The 19,129-nt window shown below is 41.1% G+C and overlaps 3 protein-coding genes across 7 annotated transcripts; 1 reads left to right on the top strand and 2 right to left on the bottom strand.

Annotated features, from left to right (window-relative positions):
• Window positions 1-746: 746 nt before the first annotated feature.
• aqp10a (aquaporin 10a) lies at window positions 747-5,816 on the bottom strand. Its single transcript, XM_028580773.1, has 6 exons — window positions 4,877-5,816; window positions 3,466-3,592; window positions 2,941-3,078; window positions 2,684-2,802; window positions 2,381-2,598; window positions 747-951 (listed from the first exon to the last, which is right to left on the bottom strand). The coding sequence occupies exons 1-6, from the start codon at window positions 4,958-4,960 to the stop codon at window positions 747-749; spliced, it is 891 nt and encodes a 296-aa protein (XP_028436574.1). The 5' UTR covers window positions 4,961-5,816.
• A 78-nt stretch (window positions 5,817-5,894) lies between these two features.
• si:dkey-92i15.4 (uncharacterized) lies at window positions 5,895-16,366 on the bottom strand. Of its 3 annotated transcripts, none has more exons than XM_028581606.1 (8): window positions 16,280-16,366; window positions 13,617-13,762; window positions 8,574-11,518; window positions 8,284-8,479; window positions 8,021-8,119; window positions 7,679-7,928; window positions 7,453-7,569; window positions 5,895-6,526 (listed from the first exon to the last, which is right to left on the bottom strand). In XM_028581606.1, the coding sequence occupies exons 3-8, from the start codon at window positions 11,147-11,149 to the stop codon at window positions 6,363-6,365; spliced, it is 3,402 nt and encodes a 1,133-aa protein (XP_028437407.1). In that variant the 5' UTR covers window positions 11,150-11,518; window positions 13,617-13,762; window positions 16,280-16,366; the 3' UTR covers window positions 5,895-6,362. The 3 variants fall into 3 exon arrangements, with proteins under 3 accessions (XP_028437407.1, XP_028437408.1, XP_028437409.1); XM_028581607.1 differs by having other exon boundaries at window positions 16,054-16,282; XM_028581608.1 differs by lacking the exon at window positions 16,280-16,366 and adding an exon at window positions 14,748-14,838.
• Window positions 15,601-19,078, top strand: ltap1 (lipid transport auxiliary protein 1). Of its 3 annotated transcripts, none has more exons than XM_028581612.1 (7): window positions 15,601-15,892; window positions 16,599-16,700; window positions 16,884-16,992; window positions 17,109-17,162; window positions 17,261-17,427; window positions 17,902-17,960; window positions 18,071-19,078. In XM_028581612.1, the coding sequence occupies exons 1-7, from the start codon at window positions 15,830-15,832 to the stop codon at window positions 18,294-18,296; spliced, it is 780 nt and encodes a 259-aa protein (XP_028437413.1). In that variant the 5' UTR covers window positions 15,601-15,829; the 3' UTR covers window positions 18,297-19,078. The 3 variants fall into 3 exon arrangements, with proteins under 3 accessions (XP_028437413.1, XP_028437415.1, XP_028437414.1); XM_028581614.1 differs by lacking the exon at window positions 15,601-15,892 and adding an exon at window positions 15,903-16,304; XM_028581613.1 differs by lacking the exon at window positions 15,601-15,892 and adding an exon at window positions 15,903-16,416.
• The last annotated feature ends 51 nt before the right edge of the window (window positions 19,079-19,129 follow it).

Below are 19,129 nucleotides of genomic sequence, written 5' to 3'. Positions count from 1 at the left end.
GAGTGGTAGCATGCAAGCTCCCAAATTGACGCTCGTCTGAGATATGGAGTTTTGGATAATGTTCAGCTCCGGCAGCTTTACCTATGCTAAAATGTACAATGACTGAGGAAGCCTCGTGACGAGTCCATAGCAACCAGTGTTGAATTTCTTATTACCCAGTGTGCTTTGTAGTGCAGTGTGGTCTCAATGTTTTATTGTTTTATTTCATGTGAATACTAGTTTACTAGAGGAGTAACTTAGTAATCGAAGTAATGCAGTAATACAGGAAATGTGCATTTACATTTAGTTTCCATGCTTATTGTGTTTCCACAACAATGTTAGTGAGTAAATCTACTGAAATGGCCACCATAACTGAGGAGTGGGATGCGTAAGATGAAAAAGCAGAGGTTTAGCCACATATGTCATGGCTGTAAGAAAACAATGGATGTCTGTACATCTTTGCCAAACACAAACCAGTATAGAAAATCTCAATAAATTGTTGGGCAGTGTCATACCTTTTTTCCATATCATTTTGGAGGATCATCCAGAATGTATTGCTGGTGAAGGAAGGATCAGGTCTATTATGACTAAAGACTCCAAAGCTTTTCCGGTGGCCCCTAAAATAAATAACGAACAGTCCCTTATTTCTCCCAGAGATGTATGCATCTTAACAGTGGCTAAACTCAGGTATTCAAACTCTGCTTTCTCAAACATAATTCACAAACAGATTACTGTCTAAAACTCATAAGACTCATGACAACATATTTTCATGCAGCCTTTAACTCTACTCCATTGTTCCACATTGTGCAGGGCTGCTTGATTTTGTCACTGATAGTGGAGAGAGAGGAGAGTCTCTCAGGAGGGTCTGGGTCAGGCAGGTGCCAGTGGATGAAGAACAAATATGTGAAAGTACCTATAATACCTCCAATAAGTGGGGCCACCAGTGGCACCCAGAACCAGTAGTTGTAACACCTGGAGAGCAAAAAGAAAGGAGTTCAGATGACAGTTTACTTAAAGCGGCTTTTTTCAATATTTTTTATATTGACACTGAATGTGTAATAAGAAAGGGTTTGCTGATGAACCTGCAGAAAGTTATTGCCCAACTCTGCAGCTCTACTGATCTTTTTTTGCCTCTTTTAGCTCAATGGTTTCGTTTTATGGCATAGTTAATGATTTAATTATGGCACAGTTAATGGTTTCATTACAGCACAGTTAATGGTTTCATTATAGCAAAGTTAATGGTTTCAATGTCACTGTATTTCCAGAGGCAGAAGCAGCCATTTTCAGCAAAAAAAACTCAGATATTGTACACTACCTGTCCGGCACCAAACAAAGTTACAGAACAAATTACTGACTTGCTGTTAATGAAAGTTGAATATTAGTAAGCTGCTATCTTTTGCAGTTAACTAAACGACTTGCACCTGTCAGGTGGCCAGAAACACAACACTGATGGGTTATATTGTTGCTCTCTATCTGCTGTGTGTGTAAGTATATATGCAATTATTTCTTAACATGTTACTCATAACAGCTTTATAAGGCCATATGTCAGAGATGTGTGTTTTTCCAGTATGTTTTGGAGTTATTCTGCCCCCTAGTGGGCTATAATCTATTATGTAACGGGAGACACTACAGGTGAATAGGGTCAAATGTTTAACAAACTGATTTCAGACTTGCCAAGTTGATTACTTGCATATAAGAAATTAATTTTTTGTATTACAACTTCTCTGAAATGTTATATTTAAATATGCAAATTAGGCATTATCTAATTAAATATGTGCTAATTTGCATACATTTCCAGAATAGAACAGAAATCTGATCATTGGATAAAGCCACGCTCAATTCTTGTTTCATTTTGTTGACATATTCGAGTCAAAGGTTTTTACTGAGGGATTTTTGGATATCTCTTTTTATCACTCCATAAATCAAAAAATACTTTCAACAGCCATTAAAAAAAAGAGAGAGATCACATAAGGCTTGTATCATGTGGACACACTCATTACTTAGAATTCCTCATGGTGGCGACAGAAATTACGCACTATAGCTTTAAATAGATTAGATCAAGCACAAAGTGTATTAAACAGCTGTGGAGCCACAGATCACACAGATCACACATCACGGGATAAACACTAATCAGATGTTTGAAACAAGCACACTTTATGTTCCTTTGATCCTGCAGAAAACAGCTCATAAACTCTGACACATTTTCTAAGAAACACAAGGTGAAAGGTGTGAAATGGCAAACAATCAAAATGTCATTATAACAGTTTGAATGAATTTTGTAGCTTTATCAGCAAGCCGCTAAAGTATTGATAATGAATGTGCATTCTAGAGTTATCAGCTTTGAAAGTTGTATGTGTTAAGTGCTGTCATATACGCTCTTTATGTGAGATAAGATACTTACGTAAAGACCTCAGTGCCCCAGCCTGCAGTCAGTGTTAAGAGGCGGGGCCCCAGGTCCCGAGCAGGGTTTATTGCAGCACCACAGTTGGCTGACATTGACATAGAGATCCCCAGGACGATCACTGCCACTATAGGAGGAATCAGCTCTGAGGGAGCCGGGGTGTTCCTCTTCTCTTCCAAAGACAGTATGCACAACATCAGCATGCCAGTGCCCACTACCTAATGAAATGTGTAAATAAATGAGTTCAAAAAAGGAACAGCTGTTAAAGTAAGAATTAAAGTTTACACAAATTCCCCCACTAACCTGGTCAAGGAAACTTCTACCCAAAGTTATGTACTCTGAGGGATATGTGGCAAATATAGACGCGGTCTCATTTGGGCCATAGACAGTCAATACTCCTCCACTAAACTCCATTATGGCATCTGAGACAGAAACAGAGGGAATATAGCAAATGTGTACAAAGCTTCTGTTTTTATTATATTTCTCCACTCATAGTCAGAAGTTTTCTTTAATTTATCACCCTGTCTGTATGTCAATGATGAAGTGCCAGGCAGACAAACCATAGTAGACCAAGTAGACGAGCCCTGATGCCAGATAAGCCCCCAGCACCTGGGAGAGGCAGTAGGGCACCAGCTTTCTCCAGGGGACCTGGCCCAACACACAGAAACTCAGAGTCACCGCTGGATTGAAATGAGCACCTACAGAGACAAATAGAAGATGAAGGGAGCGGAAGACAGGAAGGAGGAAGACAGAAGTGAATTACAGCGAGAGAGATTTAAAAGTGATTAAATCTCAGATTATTTGTAGCCATGCAGTGTGTCAGCTGGTAGAGATCTGTCAGAGTGAAGACCTTGGAAAAAAATGGACGAGGCACCTCTTTTTCAACAGCGCTCGATATTAGTGTGACAAATCTGGAGTGCTCAGATCAGTGAATCACTGCAGTAACAGACAAGTCTAAACTCAGAGTGTGATGAGGCAGAAAACTGAATACTGCTGCTGTATTTCACTGTACGTTTATCTTTCAAAAACTATATTAAGAGTTAAAAGATCATATCATGGGGAAAGTAAGAGTCCATTTCATTTACCTGAGATGTTCTTGGTGAGGTACATAGCTGACATCACGCCCACGGAGAAGGCCATGTTGACTGACAGGAACTGGCCTTTAGTCTCTCTGCTTGTCTTTACCTGCGCTGCAGCAGAGCAGCCAAAGAGCTTCATGGCAGATAAAAGGGGACAGAGTGAGTGGGAGAAAACTCATAGAAGGCATGAAAAGGTAAAGAGAAACATTTTTAATTTCTGGGGAACAAGAAAAAAATCCTTCCATGTATAGGAAAAAAATACATGTGCACATTTGTAATCTCTTATTGCTTTCCTAGTGACTCATTATTTATAGGTCAAACAAACATATCAGTTATCACAGAAAAAATGTTTGTTTAAATGTGATTGATATCCTCTCATGAACTCTGTAAATAAACTATCCACTTCTTATCTAAATTGCCACATAACAAGCAATCTGACTCGGACTACTGATCAACATTTAATTATGTATTTATTACAGGTTATTCAACTTCACTTTAATGGTGTCATAATAATTCATGTAAATGCCAAGGCCATTCAAGTTTTTAGGCAACAGTAAGTACGTGAAATGTATTTATAAAGCGCTTTTCACAGACATAAGTCACAAAGTGCTTTACAGTTGCAAACAAGAAATACAATGCAGAGTAAGAACACGATACACAATCAGTATTACACAATAATGTTGAAAGGGCAGATCAGGTGCAGACTAGCCAACCAAACGCCTATCTAAAGAGGTGTGTCTTTATCTGATTTTTAAAATAATCCACAGAAACAACAGAGTGGAGGCAGAGCATTTCATAGTTCAGGACTGAAAAGATCGATCAACTTGGGTCTTAAGCTGGATGCATGGTACAATTTAGCATATTAGACCCAAGTGAGCAAGCTGACAAATATGGTTGAGTCGTTTGCAGGAGCCTGACTGTGCAAAAAAACAAAATCAGTAGTTTGGTGGAAAAGAGTGCTGGTGAAATGATGACACGTGAAAGGCCTGTTGGGATTATCATGTAAATTCAACATGAATCATGACAATTAATTAACTGTATGAATTATGTCAATTTATGTATATCATTTTACATATTTTGCTTATTAGTTCAGTAATGTTTTGAATACATTACTTTGTATCCAATGTACTCAAAACTAAGAACAAATAGCATAAAATAAATAAATAAGATCACATCGCATATGAAATTGAAGCTATTTTTGAGACAAAATTGTTTACGATAAGGACATTGAGGAATTGTTCAAGTTTATGTATTCAACCATAAATTCACCTCTCTGTCTGTCTTTTTGTGTATTAAATGTTTCTTCAGGGATTTAAAGAAACTCCAAATACTCTGAAACAACGTGGACCTTATTGATAAATACAATTAGACAATTGCTTAAAAATAACAATAATCCAAAAGCCTGGGTGTCACTTACCAGCAAGACAAAAGTTCCCAAAAACTCAGCCATGCACTCTCGCACCAGGGCATTCCTCACTCTCCCGACACGTCGGTTCAACATTGTTGGAGTTAAATCCTTCTTCTCATCTCACACTGAGCTCCGTCTCTGTTGTCAGACACACCAGCTGTGCTTAAAAGGTTTTTGTCACAACTTTCACCTGAACATCTGAAGACCTGTGCACTGTATCCCTTCCACTTCTCTGCCTTCTCTTTTTCCACAGCTGGTTAAACAGTATTACCCATTTATTGGGTAGTGATACCTGAGGATTGGCTGGTGCAGAGAGCGTATGTGCCTCAGCAGTTAGAGGTTATATGAATGGAGGCCATAAACAGTCAGATTATGTGTTGACAACACACTAACAGAGACCAATAAGTCACAGAATATATATATACAGCAGAAACCTCTCGCAGAAACCCATCTACAGTACTTTCCACCAGACACCAGTTACAGATGTTAATTATCTGTGCTTATTCATCCCTATGTTTCTTCATAAAGTAACCCCTCTTCACTGAACTCTGGACTACTAATGGATTATATAACCCAAATAATTGCTGTGTAGGAGTAAAGAACCGTGTTATTGCTGATAACTTTCAGGGACATATTACTGTTGCACGAAATGTGTTGACATCAGATAAGATATGAAGACTGTTTGGCACAAGTCAGTCGCACATCCTCACTGGTGAGAATGCTTTGATTTCTGTCATTTCCACTGCTATTAACAGACTGGTACCATAGGATATCTTTTGAGTTTGAAGTGAAGTGATGAGTATCTCTCCACAACATAAACCTTGACATGGTGCGTGGTGACATCTACAGCTAGTGACACCTTATCTTATCACATCTACTTTTCAGGAATATCACTGCTGGTAATGTATAAGGACAGATATCTTTACCCCACTTCAAAGTTTTGTCACCAAGGCTTTTTCTGCCAACTGGATGCAGGATAATATCATAACACACTATCTCCCTCTGCGGGACATAAGAATAAAAAGCATCACTTTAAGTTAGGATTTATTAAAAAGCAATATAAATGCTAAATGCAGTTAGCTTCTATTCACAATATATTACGACGTGTTTTTATTCACAGGGGCCACATGACTAGCTTTCAGCTGACCAAAGTATCTGTTTTAAAGGTTGGTTGACTTGATAAATGTATGAGCCATCAGTGCACACTAAACATTAATATGGCCAGTACAAAAACTTCCCGGGCCTTGAGGTAGATGTAATCCTGTAGCTAAAGTGAGAAAAATACACACTTTTAACCTTTTCTCCAAGATTATATTTCCTTTAGGGATTTGTTATAATGACTACACATTGTTGAATTGTTTAATGGCATTATATGCCCAGATAGCTCACTTAATCCATGTCAAGTTCTAAGCCACTGCAGGCAATGGATGGCTTTTAGTTTCTTGTCCTTCATCAGTCACTGAACTTTACTGTGCGCAAAGCCCCTCAACAATCGTCATGTTTCCAGATGTTTAGGATGCCGACGAAGCACAACGTCCACAGGTCCAGAGGGCAGATTTCTGATCAGAGTCCAGGCCTCCAGGCGTCTCATCCCCACCACGCTCATACCTCCAATCTCTTCGACCGAATCACCAGGACACACCTTGTCCACAGGACCTCCTGAAGGGGAAAGGATGGATTTAGTAAACATGTTTTGTACACAAAGAGAGGTCAACTCCAAGCGGTAAATAAATGAAAAGGAAATGCAGAATGTGTATGGTATTTGAATATAGGATATTAATTCCGATTGTGGCAACAAATATGAAGTTTAAATATGTGTGAACAAAACTGGTCTTCCTTTTTTTTGCCTACTTACAAAGACTTGGATCACCACTGTTAAATAAATCTTCATTGAATGGACTGAACTTCTCTCTGGCTTACTCATGCATTCTGACTGATGCCCCATGACGATGGCAATCAATCTCTAAAACTGAACCCTCCAAAACAACCACAGATAAAGTCTCTTGACTTTACAATGAATTCCTTTCCCTATTTTATTTGGCAGTAGAGTAACCTGAATAATTTAATAAATCAAACATTTAATAAATTTTGCTTTGTTTGAGAAGATAGTTTAGTTTAGTTTATAATGTCGTGGACAGTCCCCCTTACTGTACAGTAAAAGGAGCAGCTTTAGCCTCAACGGCTAATTTACAACTGTAGAGCGACATATGTCCTCATACTTTTGGTCCAAGCTTGTTCCATGATTTGGGCTCTGATTAAGAAAAACTTAATGCAGCAGCAAACAGGGATATTTTTAGACAATTGTGTGGTTTTCTATTTCAACAGGACTGTGATCCTGTGTAAATGAGGTCTATAAACGTGGTTTTCTGAGTTAGGAGTGGAAGATGTTGTATTGCCTGCAGGGAGCCCTGCTCTTAACCCCATCCTTTAGGATGTATTGGCAAGCTGTGCAGCTGTGGCTGGAGTTTTATATACATTTGGTCATCTAATGCATTTTATGTCCTACTCTTTGAGGGGAGGCAATATGATATTTAAATCTCTGCATTTCTCTTAGGAGATCTGTGATACTGAGCTTGAGTTCTCACCCTGGAAGATCTTCTGTACAGTAAGTGGTCTGTTCCCCAGATTGGAGTCTACACCTCCCTCCAGGCTGAAACCCAGATCCCTGCTGTTCTTCTCCAGATGCACACACAGAAGCCGACCTGAGAGAGCAGCAAAAGCAGAAAAGACGCAGATAAAGTATCTCACTTTGAACTGCTGCAGATTTAGAACAAATGTATTTCAGAACTCTGGTAAAGTAAGACTTCTCACCTGTCTCAGTGAACTCGGTCTGCGTTGCTCCCTGATTATTTGTCTGCGCTCCCCTCTTCCAGACACTGCTATTCACTCCCCTCCTCAGGACCACCACCCCCATCTCCCGAGTCTTTGTTCTCCTCAGGACCCTCAGGGCCTCCCAGTGGGCGTAGCTGCACAGTGCCGTGCCGTTGATTGACAGGACCTGGTCCCCTTCCCTTATGGAGCCTTCCTGGGCTGCAACACCTGAGTGAAACACCTTGTGAACCTGAGAAGAACACACCGTAAGACAAATGAAGAGACCGAGGACAATGCATTTAAATATTTTTTAGGAGAAAGCAGAAAGGGATGTTTCCTCACAGTGACTGGCTTGTTCTGGTCCACGCCTCCCGCCAGACTAAAGCCCAGTCCCACTCCTATGTCCTTATGGAGAACCACCACGTGCACATCGTCATAGTCCTGCAAAAAAAGGTAGGCAGAGAGAATGAGAAAGAAGTTGGAGATGCACACTTTTTGGACTGTGTATCCCTGATGTTGGTTTGTAGGAAAAGTGACATAATTCATGGTAATGATAAGATTGTTGGCTCAAAATCACAAAAGGTTACTGATGCAGCTGTTTGTACCTGCAGGGTGCTGTCCCCAACACTCCTGACATCCTCCAGCAGCCTGTCCAGCTCCTCGCTGGGCATCACTGACACACAGGACAGAGCCGACATGTCTGAGCTCAGCGAGGTTGTCCGATTGCTTGTAGATTGCCACTCATCGCTGTCATTCTCAGACTCATTCTCAACTCCAGCAAAGTTACACAGATCTGAAAGACTATAGGGAAGAAAGACAAGAACAAATCTGATAACTTGTTGAAAGGAATACCTTCAGGAAACCAGGAATGTGATAATATATAAACAGTACCCACCTGATGCAGAAGCTCTTGTGATCAGACTGGCTCATGTTACTAGTGATGGTCAGCGAGGACTCTCCAGAGTCTGAATCATAGTTTGAATCCTCATCCCTCTGTGTACTTTCATCATCATCATCCTCCTCATGGTCATCTTCATCATCATTCCAGACCTTAATCTCTGGGTTCCAGCCAGCTACCCAAGCATCCAACACCTGTTTCTTCCCATGTGGATTGGCTGTATTGACATCTGGAGAGATGAGGTCAGGGAGGTTGCTGTGGGACAAGGTAGCGAGGGGACGAAGGTGAGGAGGGGAATCTCGTTCGGGAGTTTTGGCTGCTTGTGTGAGGACAGAGGTACTTTCATTTCCACTTTCTGCAAAGGGCATGGCGTTCGCTGTGGTAGGCGAAAGAAAGGGCGAGTGGTTTGAAGAGTTTGTTGGAGTCTTGTCTTCATCACTAACAGGTGAAGTAACTCTAGGGGATGTTGATTTCTGCACACCAGCGGAAGTGTCACAGGAGTCGAACAGTAGTGAGGGTTGCGGTGTCTCGCTTGCCTCCTCAGGGCTGGAGGTTTTGTAGAAATCTGTCTCGTCTATGTAAAAGTTTCTGCGTTGTCTTTGAGCTCCTCCATATAGTGGTATTTGTGGTGTACTTTTGGGTCTGGAATATTTACCAAAATCTTCAGCACAATTGTTATTGCTATACGTTTCTTTCTCTTCATTCACAACCAAAACATTTCCTTCTCTCTCTTTCCTCCCTAATCTTAGTCCAACCTCGTCCACCGACAAAGACCTATTTGACACGAGCTTCTTTCCTGCTCCTGTACCCGTCTCCTCGGTTTCATCACCTGCCTCCTCTCCCTCTTTTAATCCCTCCCACTTGTATCTCAATCCACCCATCGCTTTTGCTGACCCGCTCTTTTTCACTCCATCATGAGCACAACTGAGATGTGTTGGCACAGAAAAGGCCCGTCTTTGCATCAGGATCTGTCCTGTAGCCAAACCCTGGACTCTCTGTGTGAGAGCCTCAAACTGGTTGATCTTATTTCTCACACTGGCGGCAGAGGCGGCTGGCAACCCCTTCTTCTCTACTGGTTTCATCATGATTTTCTGTGGGTTTGACTCAAACACATCTTCATAATTGCTGCTATTCTTTAATTCATTTTTTTCTTTTGCTCCATCATCTCTCTCTTCTTCAAGCCACCCAGTTCTTTTTCTCAATGTCCCCGTTATTCCATTTGTCTCGCCCTTCACCCCACCCAGGGTGCCACTTACTCTCTCTCTCAAACCAGACAAATTGTTCAAAGAAACTGATCTCTCTTCTTCTAAGAAAATGTTTGACTGTGGAGGTGCATTAATTCCTTTTGCAGCCCTTGCAGATCGTGTTTTAGCTGCTACAGAGGACCTGCTCCTTGCTCTATCCAGAGACCTTGTGCCCATTTCCTCTGACCCTCTACCCCAGTTAACCCCCCCTTCTTCTGAATACCTGCCCAGGATCTTTCCTTGCCACTGAACCCCTGACAATCTGTCCCTGGTCCTGCTTGTCCCTGGACAGAGTGAAGTCTCAGAAGTGTCTTTTTGTGTCCAGGTGAAGGACTTCCTGCTTTGCACTGGAATGAGGCTACTTTTCTCCCCTGATAAGAAACGCCTGGGGAAGGTTTCCCCTGATGCCCTCTCATACGAGCTCTGCTGTGGCGAGATGAGGATGTCTGTGGTTGTTTCTCGGTACTGGGACGTCACAGGGGCAGAGAAGTCGCTAATTTTGCTGCAATCCTCCATTTTACCATAGAGTCTCTCAATCCGCTCCATTATACTCTGACCTCCTTTAGGCCCAAACAAAGTAGATGTCCCTCTGACACCAGAGCCAGGTCCAGACAGGGATCTCAACCTAGTGGGGAGAGAATGACCCTTACTGGCCGTATCCAAAGTCTGACTTGTGTTCTTCACTGGGCTCCTCTCTCGAACATTACTTGTACCCTCAGAGTTATATGCCTGTATTGAAGACATCACCCTGCCCCTCGCGCCTTCAACTCCAATCCTTCTTTCATCCGAGCCTCGTTTGGTTGACAACACAAACATGTCAGAAATGTTGCCCTGATCAGGGCTTGATACCCCTATCCTCCTATCTAAACTCTTACTTCTACTTGACAGGTCGTGTCTCCTCCAGTCTGTCCTGCCCTGGCTTTCAGATGCAGGGTTACAGTTTCTACTTCTGTCAGTGCCCAACTCTGTGATAGTTTTGTCTGCTGTGCCATTCTGGTTCAGCTTGGTAGACATTTTATGGCCTGATGTTTCCTTCTCCTCACACTGACCTTTGACACTGCTGTGACACCCAGTCCTGCTGTGATAACCAGTGACCGGGCGATCCTTCTCCTTGTTTGTACCATTTGTGCCAGTGTGTGTACCATATCTCTCTTTCTCACTGACTTCCTCAGTGCTCTCCCTCTCCTCCTCCAAAAAACATTTTTTCATCCTAGCACCTGGCCTGCGAGTGAGACTGTAAGAGGGCGAGTTTGCTGAGCGGACAGTGAAGCGTGCTCCTGTCCTCTGCTTGTTGTACTCACTCACTGGACTAGGGAGCATGGTGTCCATTTTCTGAGAATAAACAAAGTTAATGACCTGCTGTCAAGTGCCAAATCCCAAAAAGAGAGCAGAAGAGTGAACTTGATATTTAAGCGATTCCAAGCAACTCTTTTAGACTGCAATCTGGAAGAAAGTTTGTCTGCAGCTGTGTATGAAAAGCAGTGACACAGTGGAAACAATTACAGCCCTCTCAATAGTTTTTTGCACAGAAACAAATCCTGCATTGGAAAGTTTGATATTTCAGCGATGCTCCTGATGATTCTGTTTTGTGGTCTGGATGAGATGACTCCTCTGGGATCCTCTCCTTGATCTTTTGTCGTTCTGTCCCTTGGAATCTTCGGTCCCCCCAGCACGACTTCAGGGAACTGCTCCCATTGCCTGCCAAGCATAAAAATGTACATATTTCCATTCTGAAAATGGATTGGGCTGGAATGTTGTGATTTGTGGATTGTGGACTCTCTGGGTCCTCGAAATGGTCAGAATCACAGAGAGGTTGAGGACAGTGAACAAAACACATTACAGAGAAGTTTAAAGTGGACAGAATGGAGAAGATATGAAGTTGATTAGAAGAAAAAATAGAACAAAAGATAGAGCATGAGGGCCAGAGAACCAAAAACAGTACAGTATCCTCACTCCTGTCAGTTATGCCATTTTGCAACACGCCCCTTCCCTTCTGACATTCCCCTCACATTGACTCAATGAGCCCATTCACAGAACAGTGCACTTTCTTGTACACACATATCATAATGGCTGTTTACACAAGCAACATAGTCATGACTACCTGTCAGCGTCAGCAAAACCTGAACCAAAAACTGGAAAAACTCACCTAACTGCAATCCACCCAGCAAAAACAATGTATTAAAGTAACACAATTAGTCTCTGTGCAACGCGTATCAGTCCCATATAGAACCAAAGGGAGACTGACTGAAACCATATAACAGTGGATTGATCAGATAAGATGGACAAAGATGAGGAAAAAATCATTTTGATTTACATAGAGCTTGTTGAGAGATAGATTGAATTACTGATGGACAATGGCTCATCAGGGATATCAGAGAGTTCACAGCCATACACAACAGGCATTGTCAGTAAGCCAGTGGAAGCTTTTCTGATCATTAGTCAAGTCAGATTTAGGATCCAATCATCTCTATTGACACGAAACAGCCATTGATCTACTGTACAAATACAATAGGACAAAAGAATCAGATAAGCACTGCCTGAATAAATATATGAAGCTGTCTAAGTTACAGCGGGTAACTTTGGGCGACATTCTCTTTGGTTCTTTCCAATGCAAGTGAGCCTGAGTGTCAGTTTACAGAAACACCTGTTCTGCTGGGTCACAAAGCCTCCCATCTGGGTAACCTGGGCAACAATGCACTGTTTACTTTAAACTTGGATTGAACAGCAAGAAAGGCACAAATGCACCCAGACATCAAACAAAAAACACAAATTTACTCACTCACATACATACATACATACATACAAATTAGCTCATGAATCAAACATTCACAAACACATGTGCCTTACCTTATTTAGGAGTGAAGAACCACCGTGTTGACACAGGTTTATAATGAAGGCAGCGCTATGTAATGACATCAGCGACTAACTCCTCTCTCTCTCTGTCTTTTCTTTCCATCAGGTTTGCATGATGGAGTGTGTACAGTGACGCAAACCTGCCACACTGGTTTATCCTTTCTTCTTCCTCTCTCTTTCTCTGTTTCTCTCTCTCTCCTCCCCCTGCCATTGTTGTTTCTCCCTCTTTTCCTCTTCTCACAGGGTAGCATTCCTGACTGCATCTCAATGTGTCACCCACTAAATGGCTCAACAGGGAGTGCACACACACAAACGCACACACAAGCGCGGGCACACACACAAGCGTGCGCGCGTGCACGCACGCACGCACACGCACACACACACACACACACTGACACTTCAAACTTCCTCTCACATCAACATTTCATAGCTCAAGGGAGAGGAGATACAGTTCAGATAATTGTGTGTAACGGAACAAGAATGACATTTTCCAGCACAAGCTTATAATATCACCCCACCTCAAGGCAAACACAAGTTTAATCATCTGGACTGAGCAGGTATCAAAATACATAATAACAGAGCTCCATTAATTGGGACCAGAGACCACAAGGAACTCATGTTGAGCCAGAAATACCAGCAGGGATTATGTAATATTGTTAAAAGTACACTCCTATGACATACTGTATGTTCAACAAAACAGAACTCAATTGCAGACACACTTGTTGAGAATCTGTGGGACTGTAATGTCTGAATGACTGAAGGAGAAACAAAACCTGATATTGCTGATAAGTTTTTTCCACACAAAAGAAGAAAAAGAAGCATTGTTGAAGCAAAAACTGGATTCTGCAGAGTGGGAAGGTGAATAAACAGGCTTTGAGTCACAGATGCATAAGGAGCAAGCAGATAGATATGTAACATTTAAAAACTAAACACCAGTACTTACAGTTTTGGTTGTCATTTAGAGGCTCATGTTCTTACTGCTGCTTTTTTGCATGCACCTGCTACTGCCATCCGTTGAGACAGAGGAAACTGTGGTTACTTCACTATGCTGCAACAATAAATAAGGGACTTCTTAACATCTCTGGGTTCCTGTCAAAAGTGAAAACAGACTGAGTCAGACACATTGATTGTATAGGCTAAGTCTTAGGACCTTAATGATCATACAGAAATACAGACAGAGGGCTGGTAGGTCGCATGGTCGTCTTAGGACAGAGATAAGTCTGTGTTTAGGGGTAAATAGCTCCAGTGCGACTCCACAGACACCAACCCCTTGTTCCTGACAGAAGAATGGCACCCAGTGTCTCTGCAGGATTGATGCAAATCACTGTCCCGCTCACTCAGACGCACTGGTTATGTAAATTCACTCTTTAGGGTGTATAACTCAGAAGGCCATAATCAGTAGGTCTAGTGGATATAAATAGTCTGCACGCAATTCAGTGTCAAGCAAACAAAAATAAACGGCAAGAATGTGAAGAATTTGAAAACTAAATTATTTAATGGTCTATAACTTTGTGTTTGTGTGACTGTTGGAACTGGAAACTACAGAATTCACTGGCCTTTATTTTCATTGGGGTGTTTTAGTTTGTTGTGAAGTTATTTTCAACAGCAGATGGCAGAAGAGACCAGAGTAACGTCAGACATAAACGTCACCCTGCCAATGGTGTCTTGAAATTGAAATGGTTAAGATCTTTTATTAATAATAGGCAGTCCTTTTGGTTTACTGTCCCCAATTTAATATTTTCAAAAATGGGTGGAATAGACTTTCTTCTGCGATGTGATTTTGAACGCAATTCGTTACCAGTCAAACTTTCTGATTTCCATCAGCAGGTCCTTCTCAATTGGAAGTTAATCTACAAACATAACTTCACACCTCATATTACTCCAGTTTGGAATAATAGATACATATTGATAAGCAGACAATCTGTGTACATGGAGGAATGGAAATCCAAGGAAATCTGGGAAATTGCTCATTTTATGGACAATAATGGACTCTTGTTACAGCACGAGGAGTTTTGTGAGAAATATCAACTTCAATGCAATGTCACGCATTATGACAGATGGTTAAAAGCTATACCAAGGTCTCTGAAATCCATGGTGAGAGAAGACATGAGGTACTCCAAAGTTTCTTCTGGTCTGAGGCAGCTCTGCATCCAATGAATTGATTTCTGTGATTATAAATGTACCAACAAAGTTATTAGAAATATTCTATTGAAGGAATATTATCCCAATCCAGTAAAAAGACAATATATAATGAAAGAATTTGGGGATGGAGAGGTTAAGAAAATAAGGAAAAGTTATATCTCATTTCCTCATTTCCAAAGGTAAAAGAGGTCAACTTTAAAATTTTAAATGAAATCTACCCAACAAACACATTTTTAAGACTGAGATTCAATTTTGATACTAATAACTGTTTTTTGTGAAAAAGAAATTGAGAATTTAGAACATGTATTTTTTCTATGTGAGTTGGTGCAATCCTTTTGGAGAGACCTGCAGAGCTGGTTACATACCAGGGAATATAAAGTTTGGTGTTTTTGTTGGAGATAAGAAGGTATATGTTCTCAACAACTTGGTGCTGCTAGGAAAACATTTTATACATAAATGTAGATAAAGACCAAACCCTCCCTGATCCATTGGAAGAATGAGTCTTTGTCTTTTGTGCAAGTTACTGAAACGGGTTAAAGATAAAAAAGCCCTTGAATTGATTTATTTGTTTGAAACTCTTTATTTATTTTGTTTTATATCGTTCTTTGTGTTGTTTTGTAAGGTATAAGCTCCTATGTTTTGTTTTATATGCTCGACCGGAGGCAATAGCTCTGTTTTTTTTAGATGGATTTGTGATTGTGTCTTGTTTGTTTGCATTGTGAATAAATGAACAATTAAAAAAAAAAAAAAAAAAAAGTCACCCTGCCTGTACCGGTCACGTGACCACCCCGGAAATCAACAAACCGGGCGGTTAGCGAAATGTAACAACGGAGAGTACTTTACCTTCTTTTAGTTCCCGGTTGTCGGTCTTTCGTTTAACGTTAGCTTCATGGGTTTTAAAAACGAGCAATTAAATGAAACAGTATGCCTTTCAAATGCCAAGTGTTGGACGTACTTTCCGTCATTTAACTAGCTTTGTTTAGCTAACGTTTGGTTAACTTTAACAATTTCAAAATGCGGAGTGATTCTCTTCTCTCGAGCGTTAACGTGGTGCTTGTAATGGCCTTCGGTAGTCTGGTGAGTCGGTTTCACTTTGTAACTGTGTGTAACTGTGTGTTTAAGTTAAATCTCAAGATGACAACAATCTAAATGTCGTATTTTGCTGGCTTAATTTTCACAACAGTTCATGTAGCCTTTACAAACATTATCTCAATGAGCCAAACTCGCTTAATTCTTACCAATAAACACAACCTGCTGTCCTTGCATAAAAAAAGTGCAAAAACTAAATCCCAACTAAACGTATGGTCCGCCATGAAATCGGAGTTTAACACTTTATTTATGAATGCGTTTGAAACACCTACAAAAACAATCATACTAGACCAAAAACACAGACTATCACACGCACACAGCTACGGTTGAAAAACCGTGTGGCTTCCCAGCTCCTAATGCCCTCGCGCCGCTTACCTGTGATTTCCTCTTTCTAACCTCGGTGAGTGCGGTAATTGGCACACATACACACAGGTGCGCAGGTGACGTAGTGTCCGACGACATTCACACGCACACATACACACACGCAGCACAAGTCTAAATTGGCTACAACAGTATGCATTAAGTTTAATATGATGTTTTGTATCTATATTAATATATTTAATTATTTACATATTCACACATTTATTGTGTATTTGTTTGTTTGGTTCTGTTTATGATCCACTGGCATCATGTTCACTACGCTTAAAAAGGGTTCTAAAAGAATCTACTAACTCTTGAGTTTCCTCTATGGTAGGTGTTTGTTTTGCTGTTTATCTTTGTCAAAAGACAAATTATGCGATTTGCCATGAAGTCTCGGAGAGGACCACATGTTCCCCTTGGCCACAATGCTCCTAAGGTAATGCATGCACCATAATGAACCAGAAGTGTGATGCTGTGCAGTGTTTTGCTTGTTAACTATAGCAGTTTCGTGTGTGTGTGTGTGTGTGTGTGTGTGTGTGTGTGTGTGTGTGTGTGTGTGTGTGTGTGTGCGCGTGTGTGTGTGCGTGTGTGTGTGCGCGCGCGTGCGTGCGTGCTGTAGGAGCTGAGACAAGAAATTGAAGCCAAACTGTGCCAGGTCCAAAAAATCCACTTTGAGCCTCGTCTGCTCTCCCCAGATGATGACCGGCTAAAACACAAAGAACAGTCTGGTTAGAGAGGAACACACACACACACACACACACACACAAATACACACCAGTCCTGAAACTATCTACGTGAGTACTTTTTATGCAGTTGTACAGCGGAATCTGTGTGTCTCTTGCAGGTTCGCATGACTACCTATACAGGATGAGAGCACTGGATGCCATCAGAGACACTGGTAAGCTTTGCTGTCACTGATGTTAGTCACAGTTTGGTTTTGTTTTCATGACATTCATTTCATTCTGTTGCAATACCACCTGCACTTTCTGTCAACAGATCTTCCTTTCCGTGAACTTGGTGGCACATCCACCGCTGTGACGGGTAAAAGACTTCGGACCTGGCTTCTACATCTACGAAACTCCCACTGTGTGTTCCGAGACAGTCTGAGCTCGCTCATCGACAAAGTGCTGGATGGGTACAACAAAGCACGTCACGGGGCTGAGGTCAGCGTCTCTGTGTCCATTTGTGTGCCAGAGATGTAACATCTCTTTAAACACATCGTCATCATGTGTTTAAAGAGTAAAGTTAAACACAAAGTTAAACTCAAATTAAGTTGACTTGAAGATATTGTGGTATTGTGTCACACAGTTCTTATCTAAATCAATAACAAGAACATTGAGTTTAAAACGTGGATAACATCATATACGTACGATCTAACCGTGCCTTGTAGTTCAGTACCATGAACATTCATTTACATATGGCACACATGATTGCACATATGTAATGGTTTACATTATAATGCATGTTCTGTGGTTTACTGTACATTACACTGTTGTAAATTGTTACTGTTACTTATTTATATAATATTCTTATGATTAGCATGGTTTTCCTTTTTACCGTATAGCCCATCATGGTGTGTACTATATACTGTGTAAATGTACTGATGTCCTGTCTTTGGCTCCTGCTTTTGTCTGTAGGCTTTTGGGGAAGCAGAATTTTTGAAATACCAGGAAGCTCTAACTGAACTGGCGTCTGTGTGAGTAAACACAACCTTTTCTCACAGTGCTCCCCTACAGCTTTCCTTTGTTGCTAATCCCATCGTGGAATGTTAATTATTCAACAATGTTTCTCCCTTCCCTGTTTCAGCGTCAAGTCTCAAAGCAGCAGCAGCAGCAGCAGCACTCCGAGCCAGTACCACCAGTCTGCAGCCAAAGACCTGACCAGCACCACGGAGCTTGCAAGCTCCTCCTCCTCCCCCACCCAAACCACCTACCTCACATCTTCAATGCAGCAGCGTAGCAAGCGGCCCGGACACTTCCTGGAGCTGAAGAACTTCAAAGACAACTACAACACTCTGGACAGCTCCTTCTGAAAACTTGTGACGCCCATCCAAAAGAAAGTTCAAAGACAAGTAGTGCTGCCAGTAATTAAAGTGCCTACGGACAACGGGTCACTGTCGCCAGATAGTTACGAGTGAAATGAAAAACTGCCTTCATGTATTAACACATATTGCCTGGTTTACAGTATAATGCATATCAGACTCAGTGCTCTTTACCTAAGTGTAACTTATGCATATATCCTGTATTAATGCATGTTTGAGTGCTATAATTAGGTAGAAAAGTGACTATAATAAGTAGGGTTGATTTGACCAAAACAAAACCAGAGTCACGTGGCTATGCAATGACATAAGACAATCATATTTATTGCACAGTGTAAAGTCCTATGCAAACTTGTTAGAATTAACCGACTGTATTTAAACACGCTAATAGTTAACAAAGTTTGTAGAGAAAACAAGTATGGTGGAAAAACACACTGTTTATGTCACTTATGTTTACATCTATGTATGTCTTTGTTTAAGCCTTAAATGTTTGTCTTACAGAAGCCATACTTGATTTAATGAATTTTGACGATTAAGTGCTTTTTTGATTTAATCGTCCTCTCAGTGCAATGTAACAGTAACAGTATTCCAGTGCATTAATGCATTCTGAATGTTGCATCAGGGGAAGTCTCTTTCTGGACTTTTTTAGACAGGGACCTAGTAGTCAGGGTTCCCAGTAAAGCATGTGATGTCCATGCTTGAATCATTTTATTTTCTGTGGTGCTTATTGTACAAGTATCCATCCAAATAAAACTGTGACGTACTGTCAAAATGTTTTACAATGTTCTAATTTCTAGTGTGCATAGGGTCCAGCAGAGGGCACTCCC

Source organism: Perca flavescens, chromosome 6, assembly GCF_004354835.1.
Source record: "Perca flavescens isolate YP-PL-M2 chromosome 6, PFLA_1.0, whole genome shotgun sequence".
In the NCBI taxonomy this organism is placed as follows: domain Eukaryota; kingdom Metazoa; phylum Chordata; class Actinopteri; order Perciformes; family Percidae; genus Perca; species Perca flavescens.
Note: the sequence above shows the minus strand (reverse complement) of the source record. Positions and strands in the feature narration are given on the sequence as shown.

Coding starts and splice junctions, on each gene's coding strand:
- ltap1 (XM_028581612.1), top strand. CDS start 15,830: ATGCGGAGTGATTCTCTTCTCTCGAGCGTTAACGTGGTGCTTGTAATG. Junction 17,428..17,901: donor AAGCACGTCACGGGGCTGAG/GTCAGCGTCTCT, acceptor TTTTGTCTGTAG/GCTTTTGGGGAAGCAGAATT. Junction 17,961..18,070: donor CTAACTGAACTGGCGTCTGT/GTGAGTAAACAC, acceptor TCCCTGTTTCAG/CGTCAAGTCTCAAAGCAGCA.
- si:dkey-92i15.4 (XM_028581606.1), bottom strand. CDS start 11,149: ATGGACACCATGCTCCCTAGTCCAGTGAGTGAGTACAACAAGCAGAGG. Junction 8,480..8,573: donor CACAAGAGCTTCTGCATCAG/GTGGGTACTGTT, acceptor TCTTCCCTATAG/TCTTTCAGATCTGTGTAACT. Junction 7,929..8,020: donor ACCAGAACAAGCCAGTCACT/GTGAGGAAACAT, acceptor TGTTCTTCTCAG/GTTCACAAGGTGTTTCACTC.
- aqp10a (XM_028580773.1), bottom strand. CDS start 4,960: ATGTTGAACCGACGTGTCGGGAGAGTGAGGAATGCCCTGGTGCGAGAG. Junction 2,803..2,940: donor CGTCTACTTGGTCTACTATG/GTTTGTCTGCCT, acceptor TTTCTGTCTCAG/ATGCCATAATGGAGTTTAGT. Junction 952..2,380: donor TGGGGCACTGAGGTCTTTAC/GTAAGTATCTTA, acceptor TTTGCTCTCCAG/GTGTTACAACTACTGGTTCT.